At 32.7% G+C, this 24,451-nt stretch overlaps 4 protein-coding genes across 9 annotated transcripts; 2 read left to right on the plus strand and 2 right to left on the minus strand.

The window, feature by feature from the left end:
* Nucleotides 1-1,004: 1,004 nt before the first annotated feature.
* On the plus strand, nucleotides 1,005-3,598 carry LOC109000989 (eugenol synthase 1-like). Of its 2 annotated transcripts, none has more exons than XM_035693465.1 (5): nucleotides 1,005-1,300; nucleotides 1,463-1,597; nucleotides 1,677-1,905; nucleotides 2,031-2,213; nucleotides 3,047-3,598. In XM_035693465.1, the coding sequence occupies exons 1-5, from the start codon at nucleotides 1,106-1,108 to the stop codon at nucleotides 3,244-3,246; spliced, it is 942 nt and encodes a 313-aa protein (XP_035549358.1). In that variant the 5' UTR covers nucleotides 1,005-1,105; the 3' UTR covers nucleotides 3,247-3,598. The 2 variants fall into 2 exon arrangements, with proteins under 2 accessions (XP_035549358.1, XP_018833631.1); XM_018978086.2 differs by having other exon boundaries at nucleotides 1,014-1,300; nucleotides 2,010-2,213.
* A 235-nt stretch (nucleotides 3,599-3,833) lies between these two features.
* Nucleotides 3,834-7,524, minus strand: LOC109000987 (F-box protein CPR1-like). Of its 2 annotated transcripts, none has more exons than XM_018978084.2 (3): nucleotides 7,348-7,524; nucleotides 6,357-6,478; nucleotides 3,834-5,325 (listed from the first exon to the last, which is right to left on the minus strand). In XM_018978084.2, the coding sequence occupies exons 2-3, from the start codon at nucleotides 6,385-6,387 to the stop codon at nucleotides 4,064-4,066; spliced, it is 1,293 nt and encodes a 430-aa protein (XP_018833629.2). In that variant the 5' UTR covers nucleotides 6,388-6,478; nucleotides 7,348-7,524; the 3' UTR covers nucleotides 3,834-4,063. The 2 variants fall into 2 exon arrangements, with proteins under 2 accessions (XP_018833629.2, XP_018833628.2); XM_018978083.2 differs by having other exon boundaries at nucleotides 3,834-5,328; nucleotides 7,348-7,519.
* A 5,713-nt stretch (nucleotides 7,525-13,237) lies between these two features.
* LOC109000991 (protein GLUTAMINE DUMPER 5-like) lies at nucleotides 13,238-14,027 on the plus strand. The gene has a single exon (XM_018978090.2). It carries the CDS (start codon nucleotides 13,331-13,333, stop codon nucleotides 13,865-13,867), a length of 537 nt encoding a protein of 178 aa, XP_018833635.1. The 5' UTR covers nucleotides 13,238-13,330; the 3' UTR covers nucleotides 13,868-14,027.
* A 2,452-nt stretch (nucleotides 14,028-16,479) lies between these two features.
* On the minus strand, nucleotides 16,480-20,700 carry LOC109000993. Of its 4 annotated transcripts, none has more exons than XM_018978094.2 (3): nucleotides 20,514-20,700; nucleotides 20,305-20,401; nucleotides 16,480-16,956 (listed from the first exon to the last, which is right to left on the minus strand). In XM_018978094.2, exons 1-2 carry the CDS (start codon nucleotides 20,610-20,612, stop codon nucleotides 20,342-20,344), a joined length of 159 nt encoding a protein of 52 aa, XP_018833639.1. In that variant the 5' UTR covers nucleotides 20,613-20,700; the 3' UTR covers nucleotides 16,480-16,956; nucleotides 20,305-20,341. The 4 variants fall into 4 exon arrangements, with proteins under 4 accessions (XP_018833639.1, XP_018833638.1, XP_018833637.1 ...); XM_018978093.2 differs by lacking the exon at nucleotides 16,480-16,956 and adding an exon at nucleotides 19,801-19,926; XM_018978092.2 differs by lacking the exon at nucleotides 16,480-16,956 and adding an exon at nucleotides 19,801-20,129.
* Nucleotides 20,701-24,451: the final 3,751 nt, after the last annotated feature.

Below are 24,451 nucleotides of genomic sequence, written 5' to 3' on the forward strand. Positions count from 1 at the left end.
CATATCTTCTTCCACTAGTGTAGTTATTTTATTAGCGACTTAATTTACAAAATTCTTAATTCCTAGAGAAATCGGAGACAAAAATATGAAATAATATAAAAATAATCCAACATGCATGCAGTAAATAAAGGGCAGCAGTTAAGCCCGATTCTCTTCTTGCAAATGCCTTCAAAAAGTAAAACCATGGTTGTCTTGTTTGGAAAGAATAAACAAAATAATCATGAATTAAGCACTATATATATATACTAGTAGTTATATAACAATAGTTTTTTATCTAATTGAAAATAATGTGTCTAAAAAAATAATATGATGTGTAAAAATAATATGTTTTTTAAAGAAAAGTAATTAGTTAATAATTTAATACACAGGAACAGGAAAATAAATTTTAACAAGCATTGTAATGATAACAAAACGTTACAGTAATATGAGTAATATGAAAATTAAAAGATTTTGGATATTTTAACAATAGTTTTCTTAGAACAATATATGAATTGTGTAGAATTCAACCACAATATTCAATGACTCAAGGAGCACTAAAAAAATATATAATCTTTTATTTCTATATTGCTCTCATATTTTTTCATCATTAAAGTAAGTTTTTTCTATTTTAAAAACTCCAAAAATATTATAATGGTAGAAAATTATTTTATCTAAATAATTTTAATTAATTAAGAATATTATGAGATTTAAATTATATTAAAAATTAATTATTTATATAATTTTACTCTCTTAAAAATATTTAATAAAATTATATAATTTATTTTACTATTTAATACTGTTTATTACTGTAATACTGTGCACTATTTATTGATGTTAACGTTTATAGCTACTTTTAAATTAAAGGATATATATTCCATGCTCGCAACATTCTACACTGATCATCCATAATAATGTCTTTATCGTCTTTAAAAAATCAAACATGAGGCATACATTTTGTGTTATTATTTTTATTTATTAAAAAAACAGAGATAAAAAGAGCTATCTCATCATGTGCCAACTAGTGCTATAAATATTACATATGGCACAAACCCAATGCTATAACTCAACAAGAAGAAGAAGGAAGAAGAATTAGAAGAAGAACATATCTGAGATCGAGCTCATAGCAATGGAGAAAGAGATCATGAAGAGCAAAATCTTGATATTTGGGGGAACGGGTTACATAGGGAAGTACATGGTGAAGGCAAGCATCCTCTTAGGCCATCCAACTTATGTTTATGCTCGTCCCATCTCCCCCAATACCCCTCCTTCCAATATTCACTGCCGCAATGAGTTGCAGTCCATGGGCGCCATCTTTTTCCAAGTTTGCTCTCTCTCTCTCTCTCTCTCTCTCACACACACACACACACACAGATACAATGGGGCTTTGTGTACGTAGAAATTATCTAAACATATATGCAAATTTGTGGCAACAAGTTGTTAACGCCCGAAACATGATGTGAGGTTAAACTGAGTCGACATGCAGGGAGAGTTGAATGAGCTCGATAAGATTGTATCAATACTTCGAGAAGTGGACATTGTGATATCTGCACTGGCATACCCTCAAGTTCTTGACCAACTCAAAATCATAGATGCCATCAAAGTTGCTGGTAATATCAAGGTAACCATTCCATCAATAAATAAATAAACTTTTATTAAAGATAATTTTGAACGTTCTGTTGAATGAATGCATTCCCTAGAGGTTCCTTCCGTCAGATTTTGGATGTGAAGAAGATAGGATATTCCCTCTACCACCTTTCGAAGCTTTCCTGGATAAAAAGCGAAAGATTAGGAGGGTTATAGAGGCAGCTGGGATTCCTTACACGTTTGTGTCTGCAAATTGCTTTGGTGCATACTTTGTTAATATCTTGCTTCATCCACATGAGAAAGGAGATGATATTGTCGTATATGGAACTGGTCAAGCAAAAGGTATATTACATGTACACGCCCTTTACTAAACTTTCATTTTTCCAAACATTTTGAAACAGTACGCGTCTTCTTTGTTTTATGCAATTTTCTAATGTTATGTTCAGCTGTGCTGAATTACGAAGAAGATATCGCTATATATACAATCAAAGTGGCTAATGATCCAAGAGCATGCAACCGTCTTGTCATTTATCGACCCCAAAAAAACATCATTTCGCAGCTCGAATTGATTTCACTTTGGGAGAAGAAGACTGGTCGGAGTTTTAATAGGGTTCAAATTCCGGAGGAAGAAATAGTGAAGCTTTCTAAGAGTACGTGTGTATGAAACTCTACACTTCAAGATTCTCTATATCATTTCAAATGTAAAACAAAATTATTTTTGAGAAATCAATTTGAGGTTAGCAGTGGCGGACCTACATAGGGGCAGGGGGGCCATGGCCCCCCAAAGTTTGAAAAAAAAAAATATTAATTTTTTTATGATTTAATAGGATTATATTATCTCATATTGTGTTGGTTTCTTCTCTAAAAAATTATCTTAGCTTCCTTTACAAAATTATTTTAATCTTATAAATTATTTAGACTCAAAAATAGAATAAAAAATATTTTATTATAGTTTAAACTTTGCTCGGGCTCCCTACAACAAATTTATGGTCCCGCTATTGAGGGTTAGCTTAGCTTGTTGCGAACTACTGTTCTTCATTTGCCTTAGTTGTTTGTGGAGTCAACGACACACTTACTGATTGTACGTACTCACCGTACTCCTCAATCCGTACTTCACTCATTGACTCACTCATCAATAGTTGGAGCCGGGTAATGTTACGGCGAGGCCTCACTGGGCTATATTCCCTTTCCTGAAAAAATGATGAATAGGCAAGGTTGCTTGCAAGTCTTTGATAGGGCAGAGAAGAAGCAGGCCAACCAAGTTTATAGGAGTGGTTAGTTAGAACTCTTCAGGTGCGCCTGGAACTTTCTTGTCAGTCTTATGGTAGGCTTACCAACAATCTTTCATGAAGAGCCAAAAAGAACCATGGAAAAGTTCGCTAGTGCTTTTTTGTCATTGCAGGACCACTTCAATAGTGTATAGTAAGCGTAAGAAAAACTTGCAAATAGAGTTTTTTTTCTTAAATTTTCATGGTTGTTGCAGCCGTACCACCTCCGCAGGACATTCCGGTGTCTATCCTTCACAGCATATTTATAAATGGCGACCTGATGAACTATGAACTAGGCGAGGAAGACATTGAAGCCTCGACACTCTATTCAGATTACAAGTACACAACCATTGACCAACTGCTTGATATTTTTCTTGTTAATCCCCCAAAGCCCGGAATGGCTACATTTGAATGAGCTTAATCCTTGGGTGGGTCACACTTGAACAAGGAAAAAAGAAGAAGAGGAGGACAGGGGCAGATAGATCGAAAGAATACGTTATTGGGGGTCGTTGAAGGCAGATACTGCACTACCTATGTTCATTTTAACTATTTCTTGTTTCTTATTAGGATGAGGAAGATGGTATCCAGTATGTTTTACTGTCTGGACTCTGGAATTATCACATTATGTTCCAGGACTCTCTCTTTGTATTATTTCTGCTGCCACTCCTGCTTTATTGAATCTCCATTTCACACACCCAAAAAGAAAAAGGTACTAAAGAGGCGAAATTGGTCTCTGCAACTCCACAGTTTCAATAATTTCAAACCAAGCAATGCTGTTTACATCGCGCTGTGCTGTTTATCACTAAAACATACGAGGAGGGTTCCTTATTCTGATACTCTCATTAAACTATATGAAACCAAGCCATGATTGGCGCGTTTCCCAGCAATTGAAACCATAAGCCTACTGAAGAATCCTGTCCATACTAGATAGTGCTATAGCTTCGTGAAAGTCATGGAAATAAAATGGAGGAAAAAAGAAGGTATCGGGCCAGGGATCACGCGGAAAAATAAAAGAAGAAAAAAGAACATCCATGTATAAGAAAGAAACTATCTACACCTACCTTCGTTGATATCATACTTTTCAAGCACTACATACACGCATAAGATCATGGTAATCGCAAAAACATGAAAAAAAAAATGTCTACAAAAAGAGTGGAGATGTATCCTATATATAGTGATTATATGAAATACATACCATAAATTTGCTGATTTGAACCCAATGAAGGAACAGATCAATCGCATGCATCCTGACCGCTCTCCCGGCTAGACCAAGAAACAAGGCTATTGACATGAGGTAGGAATAAACATGACAATGGAAAGCATCCCTTTTCCATCTCAATTTTTGTCATCACATGGAGCTGGAAGTCATAGGCATAAAGTGATCCATCTTTGTCCCTCTTGAAAATCATATCCCCTTTAATCCTTAAACTGAAAAGAGGAACCATATCCATTTTACAACCCCTTGTGATACAATATTGCTTTGTCCAAGATTCGCTTAAGCCCTTCAAGACCCAAATGTCTATTTGCTTCACTCCTTCATGAGTGACAAAACTTAAGAAACCACCCATCTCGACAACCCTATCATGAGTTCTGCAACTTTTTGGGAGTGGCGTTGTATGAAACTTTTCCTCGTTCACATCCATAGACACTATGTAATCACTACGATCAACATGAGGAACCCAGTGCAAAGCTCCAATTGCTGAAACAGGCATGTAGCCAAACCAGCTAACATGTCCAAAAGAAGGTCCATTTGCCCCTCTCCATAATTTTGTACCAAGATTTAAGATTTCACAACCGATGAAACCCAACTCATCTCGAAACAAGTGTATCACTTTATATTCACCAGTAGCACTGTTTAAGGCGATGCCATAAGATTCATTGTGAGGAGAAAATAAAGTACCCAGAGGAAGTGCAGTCAACTTCCTGGTCACAGGATTCATTACAATTAGTCCTTTCTTCAGTTTGTTATCAAGCAAGATTAGACCATTGCAAGTAGCCCTAATACTGCCCAAGCAACTTATATTATATTCTCTGATTTTGCTCTTTCCACCCTTAATTTCCAAGCACTGGATATAAGACTTTAAATTGGGGCTGATGTTTAGCAGCCCAAAAGCAGGGGCGCATTCTGTCTGAAGACATTTCTCTTCCACTGAAATGGTATTTGGTTTCTCTGGTGGGATTGATTCCATAGGAAAAGAGTAGAGACTCTCTCTTTTAATTGACGATAGAAAAATCAAAACAGACTCAGATCGACGGAGATGAGCATCGATAAATAAGGGGCTATTGATTATGGTATACCATGGCTTACAAACAAACCTTGACTTCTGAAGAGAGTCGAGAGGAAGTCGAACAAGAATGTTGGAGATGCAATCTTGGGGAACATAAGGGACTAGAGCCCCGCGTTGGTTCTTTTTCTTTTCCATTGACAATGCTCTCTCCTCCACCAATCTTAACAACTTTGCATTCTTGTTGCCTGTTGATTTGGCCATCGTGCCTTCTTAATTTATCGTCAAAACACGAGACCGGGGATTCACATACACTATCAGTACCTTAACTTTTCAGAAGATTAGATTGAATGAACCAAAAACATTAAAATATTATAACATTGGAAAGTGAATTAGAAAGACAGAGGAATGATGATGCCATTTTGCATTCAATATTTCAAAGATCGAAAAACCTCACAAAGACAGAAAACTATAATCTTGTTTCTTGGGGGTACCGTTCAATGTCCTTGCCTGTATGCAATGTACTGTCACAAATATAACATGCAGCAGCCACATACAAGGCAAATGTTGAAGCCCATATACAAATGAAATCAAATGATAACTTTATTGTTTTCAGTTTGGAAAGTGTGCCCATTCACTTTTCTTATTAGTGGGTAAATCTTTGAACTAATCTACAACAAATAGTCAATAGGTGTTAATAGTCTACCCAGTAATATTTTTTTTTTATTGACACTGGGTGTCCGAGAACAAAGTCCTGATTAATTCTGGGGGTGCACAGATTCTCGATAAAGAGTTTCTTGCAAGTGCACTTTAGATAATTCAATGAAAAGTTTCTCCAATCCTCGAGCTCCTAGAAATTATTTGCACTCAAAAGAATTCAAACTTTAGACCTAGAGGAAGCATGCCACCAAAACCAAGATTTTTACCATGGGAGCCAACCCTTAGTAGTAATAATTTAATATGACCTACTGTATTCCTTTCCACAGGTTAAAGCCAAGACATCTACAGTCATAATAGAGAGAAGAATCGAGAATAGCAATGGCATACATAACATAGTCAACAAAGTGGATTTGGTTGCCATAAAAATAAAAGATAAGAAGTCACATGCCTAAAGCACCCTCATTTAGACCGTACATGATAAACACACCAATGCAAGAATATTAAGTAAATTTGATTGGGTCAAAGAATTTTCTGGCAAACAAAATTCTGGTAGCATACACCGAGTTAGGATATTCAGTCATCGTCGCATAGCTACGATTACATGAGATTTAGAATGCTTGAGGTGACAAGGATACCTTACCTTTTTTCACTTCTTTGTGACAAGTATTCATTGAGGGATCCTCAATATTAATTTAGTTTGAATAAACCTCAAGTGGCACCAGATTTAGCCTTCTTTTGCGAAGCCCCTCTCCTGCGCTAACCCTAAAAATAAGAGGGCATACATTAGATAAGGAATGATGGAATGTTATGCCAACTGTAGAGGCCGTGCGCAGGTGTGGGGTTTTCCTGGTTTCCATTATCTTGAAGTGTCCAGTTCAGTTGACATGTCAATACCGATTCATAAAGAAACAGATATAGTGATTAAAAAAATTAGAAACAAGAAGTAGTAACAAAAAGCTTCGTTTGCAAGAGTGGTTTGTAATGGAAACTATTATATTATGTAATAAAAACTTATAATCCAAGAAACCAAAAAGGCAAAGACGTTCACCTACCCTAAATCATCTTCAAGAGGGAAAAAGCAAAGTTTTTTTTTAATCGGAATTGCAGGTAGTCTGAGAACAAAGTTACAAGGAAACAGTTAAAAAAGTAAAAGCGGTGGACTTTGAAAATCTTAGCTACCCGCAAATTCTAAACATTTTGTGCAGAGAAACAGATTTTATGAAAATCAAACCTTTTATAATCATCCTTCAATGTTGCTAAACATTTCTTAGGCTTCTATTAATTCAAACGGCATCATTATCATATTCATCAAGCAATTCTGACATAATTCATATAAAAATTTGCCCCCCACAGCGGCTTGAATTTTGTTCAGCACTTCAAAGGAGACGAGGCTCGGTTACGGCTCTAGTTCAGCCACCCTACAGTCTACAGACACTGAACCCAATACTTGGTAATTCGTCGTTCATTTCTTCTAATCTAAACAAACGAAGTACGGCGTAGCAGACTAAACGAAATATTCTTGTTTTTAAATAGATAAAGAAAGAATCAATAAGAAAGTGAAAATAAAAAATCCGAGTGATTGTCTCCTTGAAGTTGAAGGAGACGATCGAGGATGTTCATGTTCTATATACCTGATGTTGTCCCATGCCTTCTCTGCCTTGAATTCTGAGAGCCTGCGAGTACGCAAGGAAAACCAAGCAGCTCGGTCGCTTTCCCAAGGGCGATCCGTTCGATAACGTTGTCAGTTGCAAAATATTTATTGGGAGAAGGGGAGAAGTGAACTAAGAAAGAAGTGTGAGGACTGACATGGTTGACTGCTGTTACAGAGCTTTATCTGAGCTATTCCTATTGGATGTCAGATGGGTTGGGCGCTCCTTCGATTCACTTTGGGTTTGGACTTTGGAGGCAATACCAGGCCCAATTTAATTCGTAAAAGCTCATTCATTTTTCAATGCAATGAGAAAGGCTTGTTTTTTTATGCACTAGTGGTTAATGTGAGAGAAAATAATTAGAAAAATGATAGACTTGTAATCTTTTTATAATTTGAGTAATATTATACAATCTCTTCAATTTCTATATATTATATTTTTTTAAAATTTGTAATATTTTTTTTTAATTTTATTCTTTTTAAACTAATTCAACTCTTCACTCCATATATTAAATATTTGATAAAAGAAAAAAATAATAAAAATTAAAAAAAATATGATGTGTAGAGGTTGTATAGATTTTTTCTTATAATTTTTCTACCATTTTCAAATAAAATAATATTATTTTTAAATATTCATTTTAATTTTGATTTTGATTTGATGCGTTTGAATTAAAAAAAAACTATTTTATTGATAAGTTGTAAATAAAATGTAAATAGATTATAACTATATCATTGCTCAAATAATTATAGCATGCATATGAACAATTAATGCTTACATATATATATATATATATAAATTATTCTCATCAGTCACTATTTACTACCCTACATCTGATAAAAAATACTTTCACGCTCTATAAAAAAAATTATAAATATGAATTATCGAAATGAAAAGTGATTGATGTACAGCATTCGTGTTTATATATAATAACATCTTTGGCATTTTGTATAGATGGGTGATGAGCAATGAAGATGAAAGTTTCTGAAGTTGGACCCTGGGTTTTCTCCATCTTTGAATCAAACATAACAAGTGTCTAAAGTTTTCTCTCTATTTTTTTTTTTTTTTTGGCCAACTGACTGTAAAGTACAGATATATAAAAGTGTTCCTGGTTCCGATACAAATGAATCGACATGAGTAGTCTATGATTAGTGGCTTTTATTTTTTTCTTTTTCTTTTTTATTTTTATGTACTTTTCCCCGCTTCAGAAATGAATACAAGGCTTCTGATATTGACTCTTGAATACTATCGGTCTCTTTATCTTCTGTTGCCAAAATGGTACGCTTTTCACCGTGCCTAATCCCTATGGTATCATCATCCTATTGACAGAGTAATCTTGGAAAGATTGAGCCTTGTAAATAGGGCTATAAATGAATCACTATTGCTCGTTTGATATTTGTCCGATTAATCTCGAATCGAGTTTGACTCGTAAGAAAAAAAAGTTTGATTGTAAAAATAGAAACCCACTCGATTAGTAAATGACACATATTCAATTAAACCCAATTCGACTCAGTTAAAATTCGTTAAGGCTTGCTCGTTCATGCCCAACTCAGCTCGTTAGTTCGGCTTAATTAGAGCTCATCCATAAGTCATTGAATATATATAATTTATTTTTATATATTACTATTCTTACACACACACACACATATATATATATATGCTTCTATACATATTACATTTAATAACATAAGCATAGTTATTTTTATAATTAAATATATAGTATGTAACTCAATTACTTATGCCTAGTCATTTATACCTATATATTGAATATAGTTCATAATTATATGTTAGTTAATTAAGTACTTAAATGATTAATTATGGTATATATTTTATAATGTATAATAGTTAGTAGATAGTTCAAAAATATATATATATATATATATAAGAGTACAAACAAAACTCGAGTAATAACTTGACTCAGGCTCGTTAAAGAGTACAAAGAAAGATCGATAAATAACTTGACTCAGCTTGAGCTCGTGTTTGATCAACTAGAACTTGACTCAGCTCAGCTCGGCTCGACGAGCTCTCAGCTTGAGCTTGAACTCGAGTTATTTGACTCCAGCTCGACTCAATAATCCAGAAGTTCGTCTCGACTCGAATCGATTACAGCCTTGCTTGTAAACAGATTTTGTTTCTTAAAAAAATAAATGCCCAAATCCAAATTATATATTAACCAATAAGAAACGAGCAAATGACTGTTATGCTATTAGTGATGTGTATTTATTATTTTTCTTTCATGATAATCTTCATATCAAAAGGAAAAAAAGATTGTCAACAAAATGAAAAGGCAAAAATATGCGGAAGGTAAATTAATAAAAGACCCAAAACACTTTTGGCACTTTAGGAAACCCGTAGGTCATAGCAAAAATTCCACTTGTGGTTTAGCTGTCTTGACTCTCATTCTATAAATTTAAAAGTTGATGAACAATATGACATCATTATAGTGAGATTTAATAATAATAATAATAATAAAAAAAGAGGATGAAAATGTAATTTTTAGGATTTTTCTCTAAATTTAGAAGCATAAACAAATGGAACCCTGCCTCATGGAACCACGAAATGATGGAAGGTGGAGTGGGAACAAGTGACTCTCTCTCTCTTCTTTCTTGGGAGGTGATCTCGTTTATTTTCACAACTCGTCGTAACTAATCTTATAATATAATTTTTTAAAATTTTTATACAAAATAAAATAAGTAATTTAACTTTTTTAAATCTCAAAATAAGAATAATATTAAAAAATATATTCTAATAATATTTTATTCAACTTTAAATTTTAATCTCAACTTAACTCATTTCATATTTGAAAACAAACAAGACTCAAAGATTCTATCCATATATATAGATTAATTGTTACTTGGCGTCTCTTTTTGTTAACTAAGATCAAGATAGAACGCTGAGCTTTAAATAAAAAATTTGAGAATTGAAGTGTGGCCAAGTGCCCTATTATTATATCCACAACCACCGTTAGTGTTAAATTATATATCAATATATATATAACATCGTTGCGCAAAAGTAAATACGATGCATTATTAGATACGATAATCTTCTCCATCTCTTATTTTAGCTAACCCAACCATCTTAACTTTAAATTAAAAAATTGAGTTTAAGTACCAATCGGATTATGTACTAATTAAGTCGGCACAAAATATGGTGTGAGATGGAGATCATCGATCAGGTGCATTCAATTCAGATCCCTGCATATAATTGCCCGCCTCTCCCCTGGCCTGACTGTATTGTAATAAGGGAACTTTCCTACTCTGGAGATCAGATAAAAAGAGAGATATATATATATATATATATATAGAGGAAGCAACACATGACTTATGCAGATATTAAGGGCATAAGATCAAGAACAACACCTTCATCTGAGTCCTCTCTCTCTCTCTCTCTCTCTCGATCCCGTCCCATGTTAATCAGACTGTAAAGTCACTAGCTAGCTTGCCATCAATGAGATTGCATTTATTAGTATGTTTGGACATTATGCTTACTATTAATGTCCTAATTCTATTCATCACTAGATTCCTAGCTATCAAATTAATGGTGACCAAGACCTACTTTATGTAAATCAAATTTAGCCCATTTGGATATAACTAGTGTTTCATTTCATCTCATTATTGTATTTTTTTTAAATTTTTACACAAAATATAATAAACAATTCAATTTTTTCAAATCTTAAAATAATAATAATATTAAAAGAACACATTCTAATAATATTTTATTCAATTTTCAACTTTCATTTCAACTCACTATCTAAACAGCACTTTACCAGAATAAACTTGAAACATCTTAATGCAGTCGAAATCATGCCCTATCAAAATGAATAGAATCTTTCGCAAAATGAGCATCAGAAGTAAATGGATTAACTCTACTTTTCCAAGTCTATTGTGGATTCCCTAATGAAATCAAGATTTTTTGCATGTGATTGATCAGCAAGTGCACATGCACCTCTCCCCAAGGTTTGGACCCTGATCTCTGTTACGTAGTTGAAGGCGTAAACTCCCAATATAGAGATAAGAGGGGCCATGCAATGGCCAAATGCAGCCAACAATGGGGCCTGCTGGCCAGGCGGAGAGGGTGGCAACTCCAAATTAGCATAAAGTACCGGGTGGTCGTGGTGGGTATTATTGCTGGTGCACTATATCTATATGCAGAAAAATGCACTATTAATGTTCCATCAATTTTTCTCCTACTTTCCGGTCCCCTCTCTTAAGAGTAAGATAATTACAAAAGAAAAGAAATAATATTTACTGTCGTAGAATATGTAAGTAATGTGCAATTTCGTTAAAAAAGTGAGTAATTAAATATGAGACCTACATGATAAAAAAAATTAATTTTTTAATAGTATATACCACTTTTTTTAAAAATGATTGCACGGTACTTTTACATTTCACAATTGTATTTAGCATTACTCTCCTATGTGACTCCTTTGGTGGGGGCCATATAGTGATTGAACTGAAAATTTGATCAAAATATCTTATCCCATCCAAACCCAAATGGATTCATGTCCTCCTAATTAAAAAGATATTTTTTGAAAACTTAAAAAAGGAAGAAAAAAATGGGGTTGCATGGGCCAGTCAGTACTGCTGCAATAAAAAGACAGGCACCATGAAATCAAAATCGCAAAGCAAATGATGAAGATAAAGGAAAATCGCATTAGGTAGCTTTGTTGCCACTTTATGTTTGCTTAGTGCTTAATTTCACTGTACCAACATATCATCGATCGCATTGAAATTAAAGGAGATCATCAGCATTCAGCAAACATTAATCTGACGCAATTAAGATAGCATGTATGTATTTTTTTTCCTAAGGTAATTACATTAATAATTTATAGGGCACCATACATGGCCCAAGATATTATATAAGTCATATTGGATTAATCCACCCTTTGTATACAAGGAGGGGTATTGGTGGGAATAATTCAATTATTCGATCCATTAACAACATGAGATATGATGATATCGCAAACAAAAATATATAATAGTACCTCTCTTTCTTGAAATCTCGATCGTGGATTACTTTTGATAATTGCTTTAATTCTCAAGCTAGCTAGCTAGCACTAATCATACCAAAAGAGTAGACATGCTTATTGGTATCATGACTTGCTCTCTTTTCTCTCGAAAGAGTAGACACATGCATGCATGCGCTGCCACCATTTAGTGCAATTTGCAAAGACATTAATTATATGATACAGGCCCCCCCATGCATGGCTCGATCGACAACTCAATTCATTTTTTTTTCATGCAGCATATATATATAGAAGCTAGCAACCTATTTATTTCCATTTAAATGTTGATTAATACCTATAGAGCTAGCTAGATGTACATCATATTAATTAATTTATGTACGTAGTTAGGTGAAGCATCATATATATTCATTCTTCAGGTGCAATATTAATATATATTATGAGCTAGGCACAGCACAAATCGAAAATATTAGAACATCGATCATGAATCACATCAAATATAGCATGAGGGGCGATCCAAATGAAACCAAATTAATTTCTCGAGATTTTATTTTATATATATATATATATAATTTATTATAATCTCAAGTTTCTTGAAGTAAACTTTTGGTACGAAAATATTAAAACATATTACTCCTAATAATTAAAAATGTGTGTAGGTCATGGGTGTGTTGTGCACGCGCGTGTTGTGTGTGCGCGTGTGTTGTATGTGTTCATTTTTGTAAATTCCATCTAATTTTCTCATGGGCATGACAAGATATTTCAAACAACATTGTTTTAATATTAATTGAATTAGAATTAGCATGGTCAAATCCGGCCGTGACTTCAACGGAAAGCAAAAGCACATAAATGCGCAGGTTGATCTGCCTAGCTCTAGGCTCTAGCTATATATAAATACGAACCCTACCCATCTCTTCCCTTCTCAAGCTCGCATTCTATAGCCCCCACTTCCCTCTAACCTCAAAGCTTCTTGGTTAGGAATTTTAATAAAAAAAGGAAAAAAATATGAGAAGCATTGCCAGCACAAGCGCAGCAACAAAAGCTTCTCCATCAATGTCACCAGCACCATCTGTGTGGCAATCTCCTGTGCCGTACCTCTTCGGAGGGCTGGCGGCGATGCTGGGTCTGATAGCATTAGCTTTATTGATCTTGGCTTGCTCTTACTGGAGGCTCGCCGGGCAACTGGATGAGAGAGAAAGGCGCAGCGAGACGGATTTGGAGAGCAGCGGCGAAGGAAAAGATGCGAGGGATTCCGAGAGTAAGGTGCCAAAGGTTTACGAGGACAAGATCTTGGTGATCATGGCTGGGGATGAGAAGCCCACGTTCTTGGCCACCCCTGTACGCGCTAAAGCAGCGTCTTGTGGGGATGGGAATGTCGAGAAGGCCGGTGATCAGAAGAAGAAGAAGAAAGGAGACAAAGCAGAGAACTTTGAGACAACGATAAAGGAAGTGGATGATCAAGATGAAGATACCAGGACAGAAGAAAATAAAGTGATATCCAACTCCCAGGAGACCTCAGAAGCCCAAGGTCACAACCAGTGAGCTGCTAGTTGGTTTCTTATTGGCCTCCTCTGAGAGATTTATTGAGTATTTTGGTCCATTTTCAATTTATTTTTCCTCTTCTTTTTGGGGTTTTGGTTTTTGTTTCCGGACATGTAAAGATTTTGCTGAGATGAAATAGAAGATGACATGTTTTTCATTTTTTCTTACTGTCCTGACTCCTGAGTGATTTTTCTTCCTATTTACTTACGAACAAATTGCACAAAGAAGTAGTAACTTCTTTTTTCTATGAGCGGTTGACAGAGTTCACCAACCAGCTGCTTTCTGTCTGTGTCTAGCTGTGACATTAATTAATGTTGGGACAAGAGAGAACAAATCAGGAAGAAAATTTGGAAATTCCACAGAAAGCCGAGAAGGAATTCATTAATAACTGTTTATTGCGAAAATCAGCAAAACAAGTGAATTATAAAAAAGAAAAAGAAAAAAAAACCACAAGAAAAAAGGTAATGAAACAAGCAGGAAAGGGATTAACCCTCCCTTATTTATTTTGAATTAGTAATTCTCAATTTCACTGGGATAAACAACAAAAAAGCATGGTTAGTACGTACTATAATTAATTAATTCTATTAATGGAGATGGAGTCTGAAATCAAATGATACCAGAATACAGCAAACTGAAGAAGATAAAAAGTACAGGATACAAAGGTCATGGCGTCCAAGCTGTTTTACGAACCTTTGGAGGTCATGTGTACGTATTTTGATAAAAGTGGAGAAATAGGGTCTGGACGATGGAGTCGTGGCAAGGATAGAGAATTCAATGGAAACTTGGATAGGAAGACAACGCGTACACATGCACTTGGGAATCGGGATGAGCAGTCCCTTGAAGCCTGAAATTGCGGACGGCGACGCGAAGCCGCGTCCCTCTTAGCTGACTCTGAGTTGCAAAGCATCTGACTCTGAGCTGGCAATGAAAATTACTTTAACAACTTAACCCTCGGGTGTACGTAACTTTAAGCGTTTTTATGGTCAGAATCTTATCATTATTCATGCAATTTACGTACATATAATTTTTTATATAATATTATTTTAAATGAGTGTTGTTTTAATAAAATAATTTATAAAAAAAAAAATTATACTCATCATTCTCGCTCAACACAACACACATATTTTTTTAATTTTTTTTATCTTATCAAACGTATAGTATATGAATAATGAGTAGAATAACTCAATTATTTTAAAGAGAGTAAAATAAAATAAATGAAAGAAAAAATAAGTATGATATGTGATGTGTGGAAATGATAAGTATCAAAAATCTAAATATTAGATATCTTAATAATAATTTTTTTTATATTTTTCAAATACGTACATTTCATAAATTAATTAATAATTTAATTTATACTTAAAATTATTGTTTCCCAACTTTTTTTCCTCAACCTAATTATCCAATAGTAGCCATTGAGAATATTTTTAGAGCAAAATATTGTTTAGAAGATGAATAGTAGTTGACCAAATTGAAAAAAGTGAAGGATTTACTATAACTCAAAAGTGGAGCCTTATAATTTACTAGAGAAAAGTATCAACTCACCTATATTCAGTTGCAAAATAAGAGTAATGTTAGATTTAGTCATAGATTTTATAAACACATTATTCTTTTTTAAAAAGAGTGAAATACACCATGAAAAAATTAATTTTTTTAATTGTGATTCTTATAAAAAATTATATTTGTAGTTATAAAGTGCACAAATATTACGTGCTCATTTGGAAAAAGTGAGGAAATGTAGAACCAACATAAAAAAAAAAAAATTAATTAATTAATTTTTTTGAATGCTAGACTCACTCTTTTCTAAAATGAGTGTGTAACGTTTGCACAATTCATAATTGTATATATCATTACTCTTCTCATATTCACTTACTTTTTTTGTAAAATGAGTATGTAGCGCCTACACACTTTATGACAATAAATATAATTTCTCGCGAAATAATGGGTATATGCTTGGCCCAACTCAATTAGTAAAGGAAAAAACTACTTTGCATCCCAATTTAACCGTTCAAGTTTACTGCTTAATAATTAATTATTTATTTATTTAATGATTAAGAAAGTAATTTTAAGTATATTAGAGTATTTTTATTTTTCAAAAATATTTAAATAAATGTGAAAAAAATAAAAAATGATCAACTTGAGCAGACTACTCTAACCCAACGCATTAGCAAATGGGTCAGGTCTGTTGCAAAGCGAAAACAAATTGAAAAATGGGTCGGGTGTGGTCACCGGTTAATTTCTCAAGTAAGAGCAAATCTGTTAAAACCCAAAACCAGTCCTGAATTAATTGATCAATAGCAACGTACACTTCAATTGCAATGTAACAAATATGATTATAGAGAGAATAATAAAAAAAAAAGGCTCGCTTACTTATGGAATAATATCCCAAATGAGATTCGCCATTAAGAGCTTTTTTCTCAAAAAGGGAAGTACAGATCGTAATACTCTACCACTGAGTATTTATAAACCCATATAATCAAGGCTGAGAGTGTCATAAAGAAGACGAAAGCGTGCCTTTTTTTTTCAACTGGTCTCTCCAGCAGCTTGTGCATTGCAAACATGAAGTTCTTTCCAGCTTTCCCCCTCCTTGTGGTGTTTCTCTTAGTTTTTTCAACTGGTAATTACTTCCTCTTTATAAACGAAGTTCCTATTCTTCATAATCAGTGGGTTTTTATATTTTATAGCCTTTATATACATATGATCATTGACAATTTAATTCTTTGGGAAAACAAAAACAGAGAAAATGATCTTACATTTGATCAAATATAAAAGAAGAAAGAACATATCATAATTTTTAAATATATTTCTTTTTGAAAGCTTTCCATGTGCCTCCTTCATCTAACTTCTATTTTTATTTTTATTCTTTAGAGGGAGGGAGAGAGAGAGAGAGAGAGAGAGGCTCATCTAGTATATACTGCAGATGAAGCCTACGTATATTGCATTTACTATATTTTGATTGAAACTTTAAATTCATGGGTGTATATGTTTAGTTAATTTCCTTTTTAAACAGGTACTACCTCAGTGAAGGCGCAAGAATGCTCCAATGCCACCATCAATATTGTGAATTGCACAAAGCTGGCATGCGTTGAAAGCTGTGTTAACCAGTATGGCGAAAGTATTAATGGCGGGTGCATCGATGATCATACCTGCTGTTGCTACATTTCCAATATATGAAATCAAAACATACATGAAGTTCTAGCTTATTCGAATAAATGAAAGAGTTCTATAATGTTCGCGTGTTTGGTTATCTCTTGTTGTTTATATATATGGATCGGTTTTTTTTTTTTGTTTTCTAACTCCAGTATACATACAATGATCAAGATACACAGGAATGGATGGGTTTCTGTGACAAATAATCCATCGCAACAAGTACAACAACAAAAAAACCTCATTTTATGAGACCAAAAGATTGATCCCCATCCATTATCCATTCTCGGTCATGGCAGAACGGTCTTAAATGACAAGTTCTGACAATATGCTAGGAGACATACATTTGGCACATAGAAGCAGCTAAACTCATTTGGGTTGAGTTCAAATTTAAACACAACCCAACATCTAAATATATAATTTTTAAATTATTAAACATCATTCAACTCAATTCCTCTTTATACGTGGAACACGATCTTTTTTAACTCAACACCTCTTTATATGCGAGACCCTCAATTTTTTTTAACTTTCCATAAATACATCTAAAACTCATCTTAAGATCTAAACAAATCTAAACTCATCTTAAATGACCCCCACAAAACTTTCTCAATTATCTCAATTCACTACTATTCATACAAAATTTAACTCAACCCAACTCATCATCTAAATATAGACTTAGAGACTGTAGTACAATCGCTAGAAGAGAATAGGGTTGGTACACTGTAATTTGTTGTTTTGAATTTAGTCATGCACCAGTACCGATAAAAAGTATCGTTAACTGGACTGATAAGGGTTAAAAAAAAATTTTTTTTTTTTACATTTTTTAAACATCTTCAAACATGTTTTTCTTTATAAAAAAAAAAAAAAAAATCAATTCACTGATAAACACTTCTTTAACTATTTTTTTAAAGTAAAAAATAAAATAAAAACCAAGTATCGGTCATTTTGGGGGTCCAATTCATCGGTCTCCCAGCATTTTCCTTTGAAATTTTTAAAGAATAGACCAAATCCTTGTTCTCAATAACATAGATGGAGAGGCGGCATCAAATTGCATATGTCAAAGCATTGACAATTATCTAGTAATTGTCAAATCTAAAATTTGACTAAAAGTTAAGATTTTGACTAAAGTCAAAACTATTTCTATTAAAAATTAATCCACATTAGACTATTCATCTAAAAGTTAAAATAATAATATAATATTAAATATTTTAATACTAATTTTTTTTATTTTGTAAATACACTTAATATATTAATTAATAATTTAATTTTTACTTAAAATTATTATTTTCCAACTATTTTTTTCTTCAACCTAATTATCTAATAGTAACTATTGAAAATATTTTTAGAGTAAAATATTGTTTGGAAGATGAATAGTGGCTAGCCAAGTTTGTATAAAGAGATGGATTTACTGTAGCTTATGAAATTTTGACTACTCCAGTGCAGACCACTTTTGAGCTACTTAACCAAAATTTGGCTAGGCATAAGAGCATCTACATTGATCTATGCATATGTATATACAAAATCAAATTTATATAATATAACCCTAAAATCTTCTACATTGATTTATGCATATCCAAATATTTAACTAGCTATGAACAGTACTTATCTAAATTTGGATAACTACTATTCACTCCACAAAATATATTTTAATCATTATTTCTCTCTCCTCCTACTCTCTCTCACAATCCTTTCATTTTCTCCTTCATTCAACAACACAACAAACCTTCACCTGCACATTTATTTTATTATTATTATATATTATATATTTTTTTCATTTTATTATATTTTTAATATAATATAAAAAAAAAATTTATAGCATTTGTATTATTAATGTCAAATATATGTAGTTGATGCTAATTGCAACATATATATAAAAAAATTAATTTTAGCAAAAAATTATTATTATTTTGTCTCAAATATGCATAAGTCAATATGAAAATTTTGCTTGAATGACAAAGTGGTTATGTAAAAAAAATAATTTTACATATGCATATACATAGACCAATACTAATGCTCTAACATTTAACTAAACCAATGCCAATAGTCTTACTTACTACCAGAAAACATCCGACGCAACTGTGATAGCACGTTGAGATCACGTGCCAGCAGTTTTGAGATGGAGTGGGTTATATCTCATCCTCCTCTATTTGTTGTAGCGTTTTCTTTCTTTTGTTCGAACATTTTTCCCGTGATTAAGATGGATCAGGTTTTTTTTTGATACATTGGGAGGTTGATCAGGTGTATAATTTAAGTGAAAAAGAAAAAAATCAGGTAATTTTAACCTAGAATTTCCATATAGATAACCACAGCAAGAGAAATGATAGTTACAGTCGTGAATGCACAAACGCCATACAATCACTTTGAAAAAAATGAATAAATACAAGACACACATGAAAAAATAATAATTTTTAATTGTAAACTTCCTTCTTTTTCAAAGCAACTGCACAACATTTACACACTCCATAAATACATACGGCTGCATGTAGCATTGCTCAAATATTGTTTGACTAGTCTAAACTCACTCGAACTCGGCTCACTCACGGTCATAAGTCTATAACAGGAAACTCAGAACTCAGTACTAATTTCTAAATATATTGACATTGATATATATATTTCTTTTGAGAGTAATGCTGCTTTTTTTATTATTATTATTTATGAAACCACAAGACGATTTCTTTTTTTAAACCTACGAAAAATAATTTAAAAATATAACAAATCAACTAGTGTGACAGGATAATGAAATTCGAATAAAGAACAGCATTCGTGCGAGTGCCCTTTCCTTTTTATCCCTTACATTTCCAAGGCAACCAAACGGAGCCCGGAGTAGAGCTACTGTAGGAAATGTATATCTACGACTGCGCAAAAGAAGCTAGTAGTTTGTTCTTGTTCTAATTTTCTCAGCAACCAAACAGAACCTACACAATGAAAGAAGAAACAAGGAGATGCAGCACCGGCTAACAGGAGAATGTTACAGCAACTACTTCCTTAAACTGCAAGAAGAAAAGAAGTCCTCTAACAATTTCAAGTTTTCAGCAACTAAGACCGAAGAACCACTCGGATCGGTATCAGTTAGCTTCGCTTAAACCGTATGAGCCATCGATTGACACCCGATCAAAGCCTATTTACATACCAAGCAATTGAATACTTACACTGATTATGAAAATTCAACATTTGTTGTTGAGTGCGTATGTTTCCTTAACAAAAATGGGCACTGCCAACGAATTATACTAACAAAAAATCGTTGCCATTATTTTGTATTTTTAGAGTAAACTACGAATTAGGGTTTTACCAACCTTCTTCATCTTCTGTGCATCAAAATTGAAGTGTTCCTTAGTGTGCCTTTCTCCTCTGAGGCTGTTTCTCGGAGGCTAGTCTGTAAATCCAGTATACCTGGAAGGAGAATAAAACGAATGGACGGTAAATAACATATTCGCTTGGAACTAGATGAAGAAGGGAAAGGAAGAAAGTAAATAAGAAAGGGATAAAGAAGGGGTTTCTGTACCAAAGCGAGGACATGAGCTGCTATCAGGACAACGACCATGAGAGGCACTGCCTCGAGGAGCCATGGCCGCGACGACGATGAATGGTGTTGATTCGCCATTTTGAAAGAGAGACTGAGGGGATGCAAATTCTAAAGCCCTGGAAGCGGTGTTTCCCTTCGAAATTCACGGAGAAGGAATCACCTTTTGTTAGAAGCAAGCACATTAATATATTTAGGCTCGCTAGTTACGAGCGGGCTAGGGCCCAGGGGCGAGTATCGGGTTGGGAAGGTTTATGCCTCATTTGTTACTGTTGCGCAATTGAGATGACAAATATTTTATTAAAAATTAAATAAAATATTATTATAATATAATTTTTATTTTAAAATTTAAAAAAATTAAATTATTTATTATATTTTATGTAAAAATTTAAAAAAATTATAATAATTATATAAGATGAAATAACTTGATTTTATGTAATTAAACCAACCCTTAATTTGGATTGTGCTTATTATGAATTTGGATTATCGGCAGGTTTGGAATTTGGATTGTGCTTGAAATTGTACCTCCTGTTTTATTATGAATGAGACAACAAAAATATAACTTTATAAACTAATAATTATGAGATATGCCACTCTATTTTGTGCAAAAAGAAAATATCCAAAATAAGGAAAATGATATAATTCATAAGAAAATAGAGCCCACTAAAAGGAAAGAAAAATATATAATAATTTAAAAAGTAATGCTTAAAAGTTTCAAATCGACAAATCTCATTCAAATTTTTTATAAAAAAGTAAGTACTATTAATAAAAAATAATTTTTTATATTTTTTAAAGGTGAAATCCATTTTTTATAAGGATTTATATTGAAATTTTCTATTTGAGACTTATATAAAACATTTATCTAATTTAAAAAAGAGACAGTGTAATTCTATATAATAATTGAAGATAAGTACTGTTTTCAAATTGAATTTTGTCATCTAATATCATACATATTTTATGTAATTTTATTTAAATAATTAACTTATGAAATCATTAAGAACTGCCACGTGAACTCGTCTAAGTAAAAATAATAATAAACAAAAAACAAATAATTGCTCAAAGTTTATATGCATTGGTTGGTTTTCTATCTCGCTTCTTGACTGGGCAGTGGAGTAATCTTTGAGTGAGATGTAGTGCCCCTGTCAACAGTATAAAAAAACTAGACAATCCTTATATATTATATATAAGACCATTATTGCTATATATATATAACATCAAAAAAATATTGTAAAAAAATCAATCAAAATTTAAATAACAAATCAAAAATCAAAAAAACCTTAAAATAATATTATAAATAAGTGGATATAAAAAATCTCCTGTCCGTTCATAGTTTTCTCTTATTCGGTCAAGTCTTCTGACAAGATACTCAAATTGCAATTTCTTACAAAATAAAATAAAATAAAATGTATGTCAAGAATTTTTAATTTAAAAAAATACAACTGAGTGAATAAAAAAACTGAATAAAAAAACATGTGCCGAACCAAAAAATATATATACATGCTTGATTTCATTGAAGTTGAAACAGATTCCAAATTGATTATAGATTGGGTAAAGAATATGAGATGTAGTTTGTGGTATTTGGAGGATTTTTAGAAAGAGATTACGAGTTCTCTCGATGATATAAGCTTTACATGCAGACACATTTACAGGGAATATAATGCTGCTATCGATAGCCTGGTGAAGCTTGGTGCTAAAGATAGGACAATTATCTCTTACTCAGCTTCGGACCTTCCAAGGACGACTAGAGGTTTTATAAGATTGGATAAAGGAGGATTGTCGTATATGAGGAGAAAGTATGTGCAGGTTAAATTTGTTACACGGTTTTTATTTTACATTCTTCAGTTTGGTTAATAAGGTTTGGAGTTTTTTTATTATGTTTATATTTTTTTTTTTTTATGATTATTTGTAACTCCAGATATCAGGTTGAAATCACAGTATTCTTCGTCAAAATAGAGGTTTTCCATTACAACTAAGGTACCGTCCTCTTTCTTTTAAAAAAAAAAAAAAAAACCCCGTGACTTGACCTCTTAATTCCCTTGAGAAAGAAGGTTACGAATGATTGATGCAGCTTGTTCCATGCGTTACGCCTGCACTCATTTAATTAATAAACTAGTGCAAATTATTGTTGGTGATCAGGTGGCTTACTAATGAGATAGAATCTGAATTCTTCTGTTCCATCGATTAAGATCATGTACATCATGATATGTCATTATTGCGTGCGGGGATGGAACAAGATATCCAACATGAAGCGAGCTCCGGTTGCTGAAGAGGCTAGCCAAACCACTTACATATGGCAAAGTCAGACGTGTACGCTAAGGTTATAACCTGAAGACGCATATGACAGTCCTGATTTTTGGTTTTTCAATCGGGCTCCGCTGGCATTTTCACTATTTTTTAATTGAAAAAATCTATTCATCATTTTTTTTTTTTTTCATTCTCTCATTCTCTCATCATCTCATAATATAATATTAGATGATTGATTAATCAATCATCTAATATTATATTATGAGATGATGAGATGAATATAAAAATTTAAATGATGATTAGTATTACTCATAAAAATTAAAACTCATACATATATATTTAATTAATTCTGACATTGCTCGTCCTAAGTTGTTTGATCGATATTTAATTATAAGCTTCTTTTATCATCTTAACCAAGGTTGTTTTTTTTATAATAAAAAAAAAATTGTTGAAATCACTATGGTTTTATGACTTCCGCAAAAAACGTACAAAATTAAAAAATAAAGCACAGGTAGTGATGGTTGACAGTTGAGAACGTAATTCATTCTGGGTCGAGCATAGAGCATTGATATTCAATTATATAAATTTAAAAAAAAATAAAAAATTTGGATAATATAATCTAAAAATACACTGCATTGAATTATATAAATACAAAAAATATGAATTTTAATTACAATAAATTAGTATTGTATGTCATATTTAAATTTCACTATAACTAGATCAAATGAAGTAACAAATATTTTCTTTAACTCTGAACACTCTCTCTCTCTTCTTGAACACTCTGAACAGTTTTTAGAAACTATGTTTGAGAAAGTTCCAATGCAAAATTTCTTTGTTTTTTTTGTTTTTTTGGTTATAATTGTGGGTTGTTATAATTTATTGACTTTTAACCTTATCTAAAAATAGGTGATATGTACTATTAATAAAAAATAAAGAAAAATAATATTTTTGTGTAGCTCTTAATTTAGAAAAAATCTTATTATTAAATTAATAATATTTTATTATTATTTTAGCTAATAAAAGAATAATTTAATGTGGAAATAAGTTTTAAGGAGAATAATCAAATGTAAAATCATCTGATATTATATAAATTTTGTATTTACATTTGTATAATATAACGAGGATGCTCTAAGAATTGAAAACGTCTCCAGAAAATCTTATATTCTCCATCCAAATGGTGGTTGGAGTTTCCTACCATCCTCCTGTTTATATAGTCCTGACACTGCATTATTAGTATTATTATTTTTTTCTTTTTCTCTTTATTTTTTCCTTTGTTTTCCTATTGTGGCATGGAGAAGTTCTGATCTTCTATTTTCCAGCCATCCACGACCGCCACACACCGCAAGACTCTCCAGTCGTCGATCCTTTAGACGACATAAGCAAATTGTCAAAAAGAGTGGCGTGTGCGTCTCACCTGCATTGGATCTCACGCGCCGCAACACTAAGGAGAGCCTGTCGTCACAACACGTGACATTTCTGGAATTAGCGGCCTCAGATCTTTTAAATACGACCAATCTCCACTCTTCTAGTGTGACGCATGGTCTCCACCACAGTTCCTCGGTGTTTCGACGCTTTCTTCCGTTTGTTATCTTCCTATGTTATTGTTAATCTTAACCAAGGATCGTGAGAAAATGTAGTGAAAGTCTTTTTCAATTAATCCAGACCAGCGACATACA

Source organism: Juglans regia, chromosome 8 (genome assembly GCF_001411555.2).
Source record: "Juglans regia cultivar Chandler chromosome 8, Walnut 2.0, whole genome shotgun sequence".
Taxonomy (NCBI): Eukaryota; Viridiplantae; Streptophyta; class Magnoliopsida; order Fagales; family Juglandaceae; genus Juglans; species Juglans regia.

Coding starts and splice junctions, on each gene's coding strand:
- LOC109000989 (XM_018978086.2), top strand. CDS start 1,106: ATGGAGAAAGAGATCATGAAGAGCAAAATCTTGATATTTGGGGGAACG. Junction 1,301..1,462: donor TGGGCGCCATCTTTTTCCAA/GTTTGCTCTCTC, acceptor GTCGACATGCAG/GGAGAGTTGAATGAGCTCGA. Junction 2,214..3,046: donor AATAGTGAAGCTTTCTAAGA/GTACGTGTGTAT, acceptor TGGTTGTTGCAG/CCGTACCACCTCCGCAGGAC.
- LOC109000987 (XM_018978083.2), bottom strand. CDS start 6,387: ATGAATACTTGTCACAAAGAAGTGAAAAAAG. Junction 5,329..6,356: donor TCACAAAGAAGTGAAAAAAG/GTAAGGTATCCT, acceptor CGATAAATTAAG/AAGGCACGATGGCCAAATCA.
- LOC109000991 (XM_018978090.2), top strand. CDS start 13,331: ATGAGAAGCATTGCCAGCACAAGCGCAGCAACAAAAGCTTCTCCATCA.
- LOC109000993 (XM_018978094.2), bottom strand. CDS start 20,612: ATGGCGAATCAACACCATTCATCGTCGTCGCGGCCATGGCTCCTCGAG. Junction 20,402..20,513: donor CAGCTCATGTCCTCGCTTTG/GTACAGAAACCC, acceptor TTCTCCTTCCAG/GTATACTGGATTTACAGACT.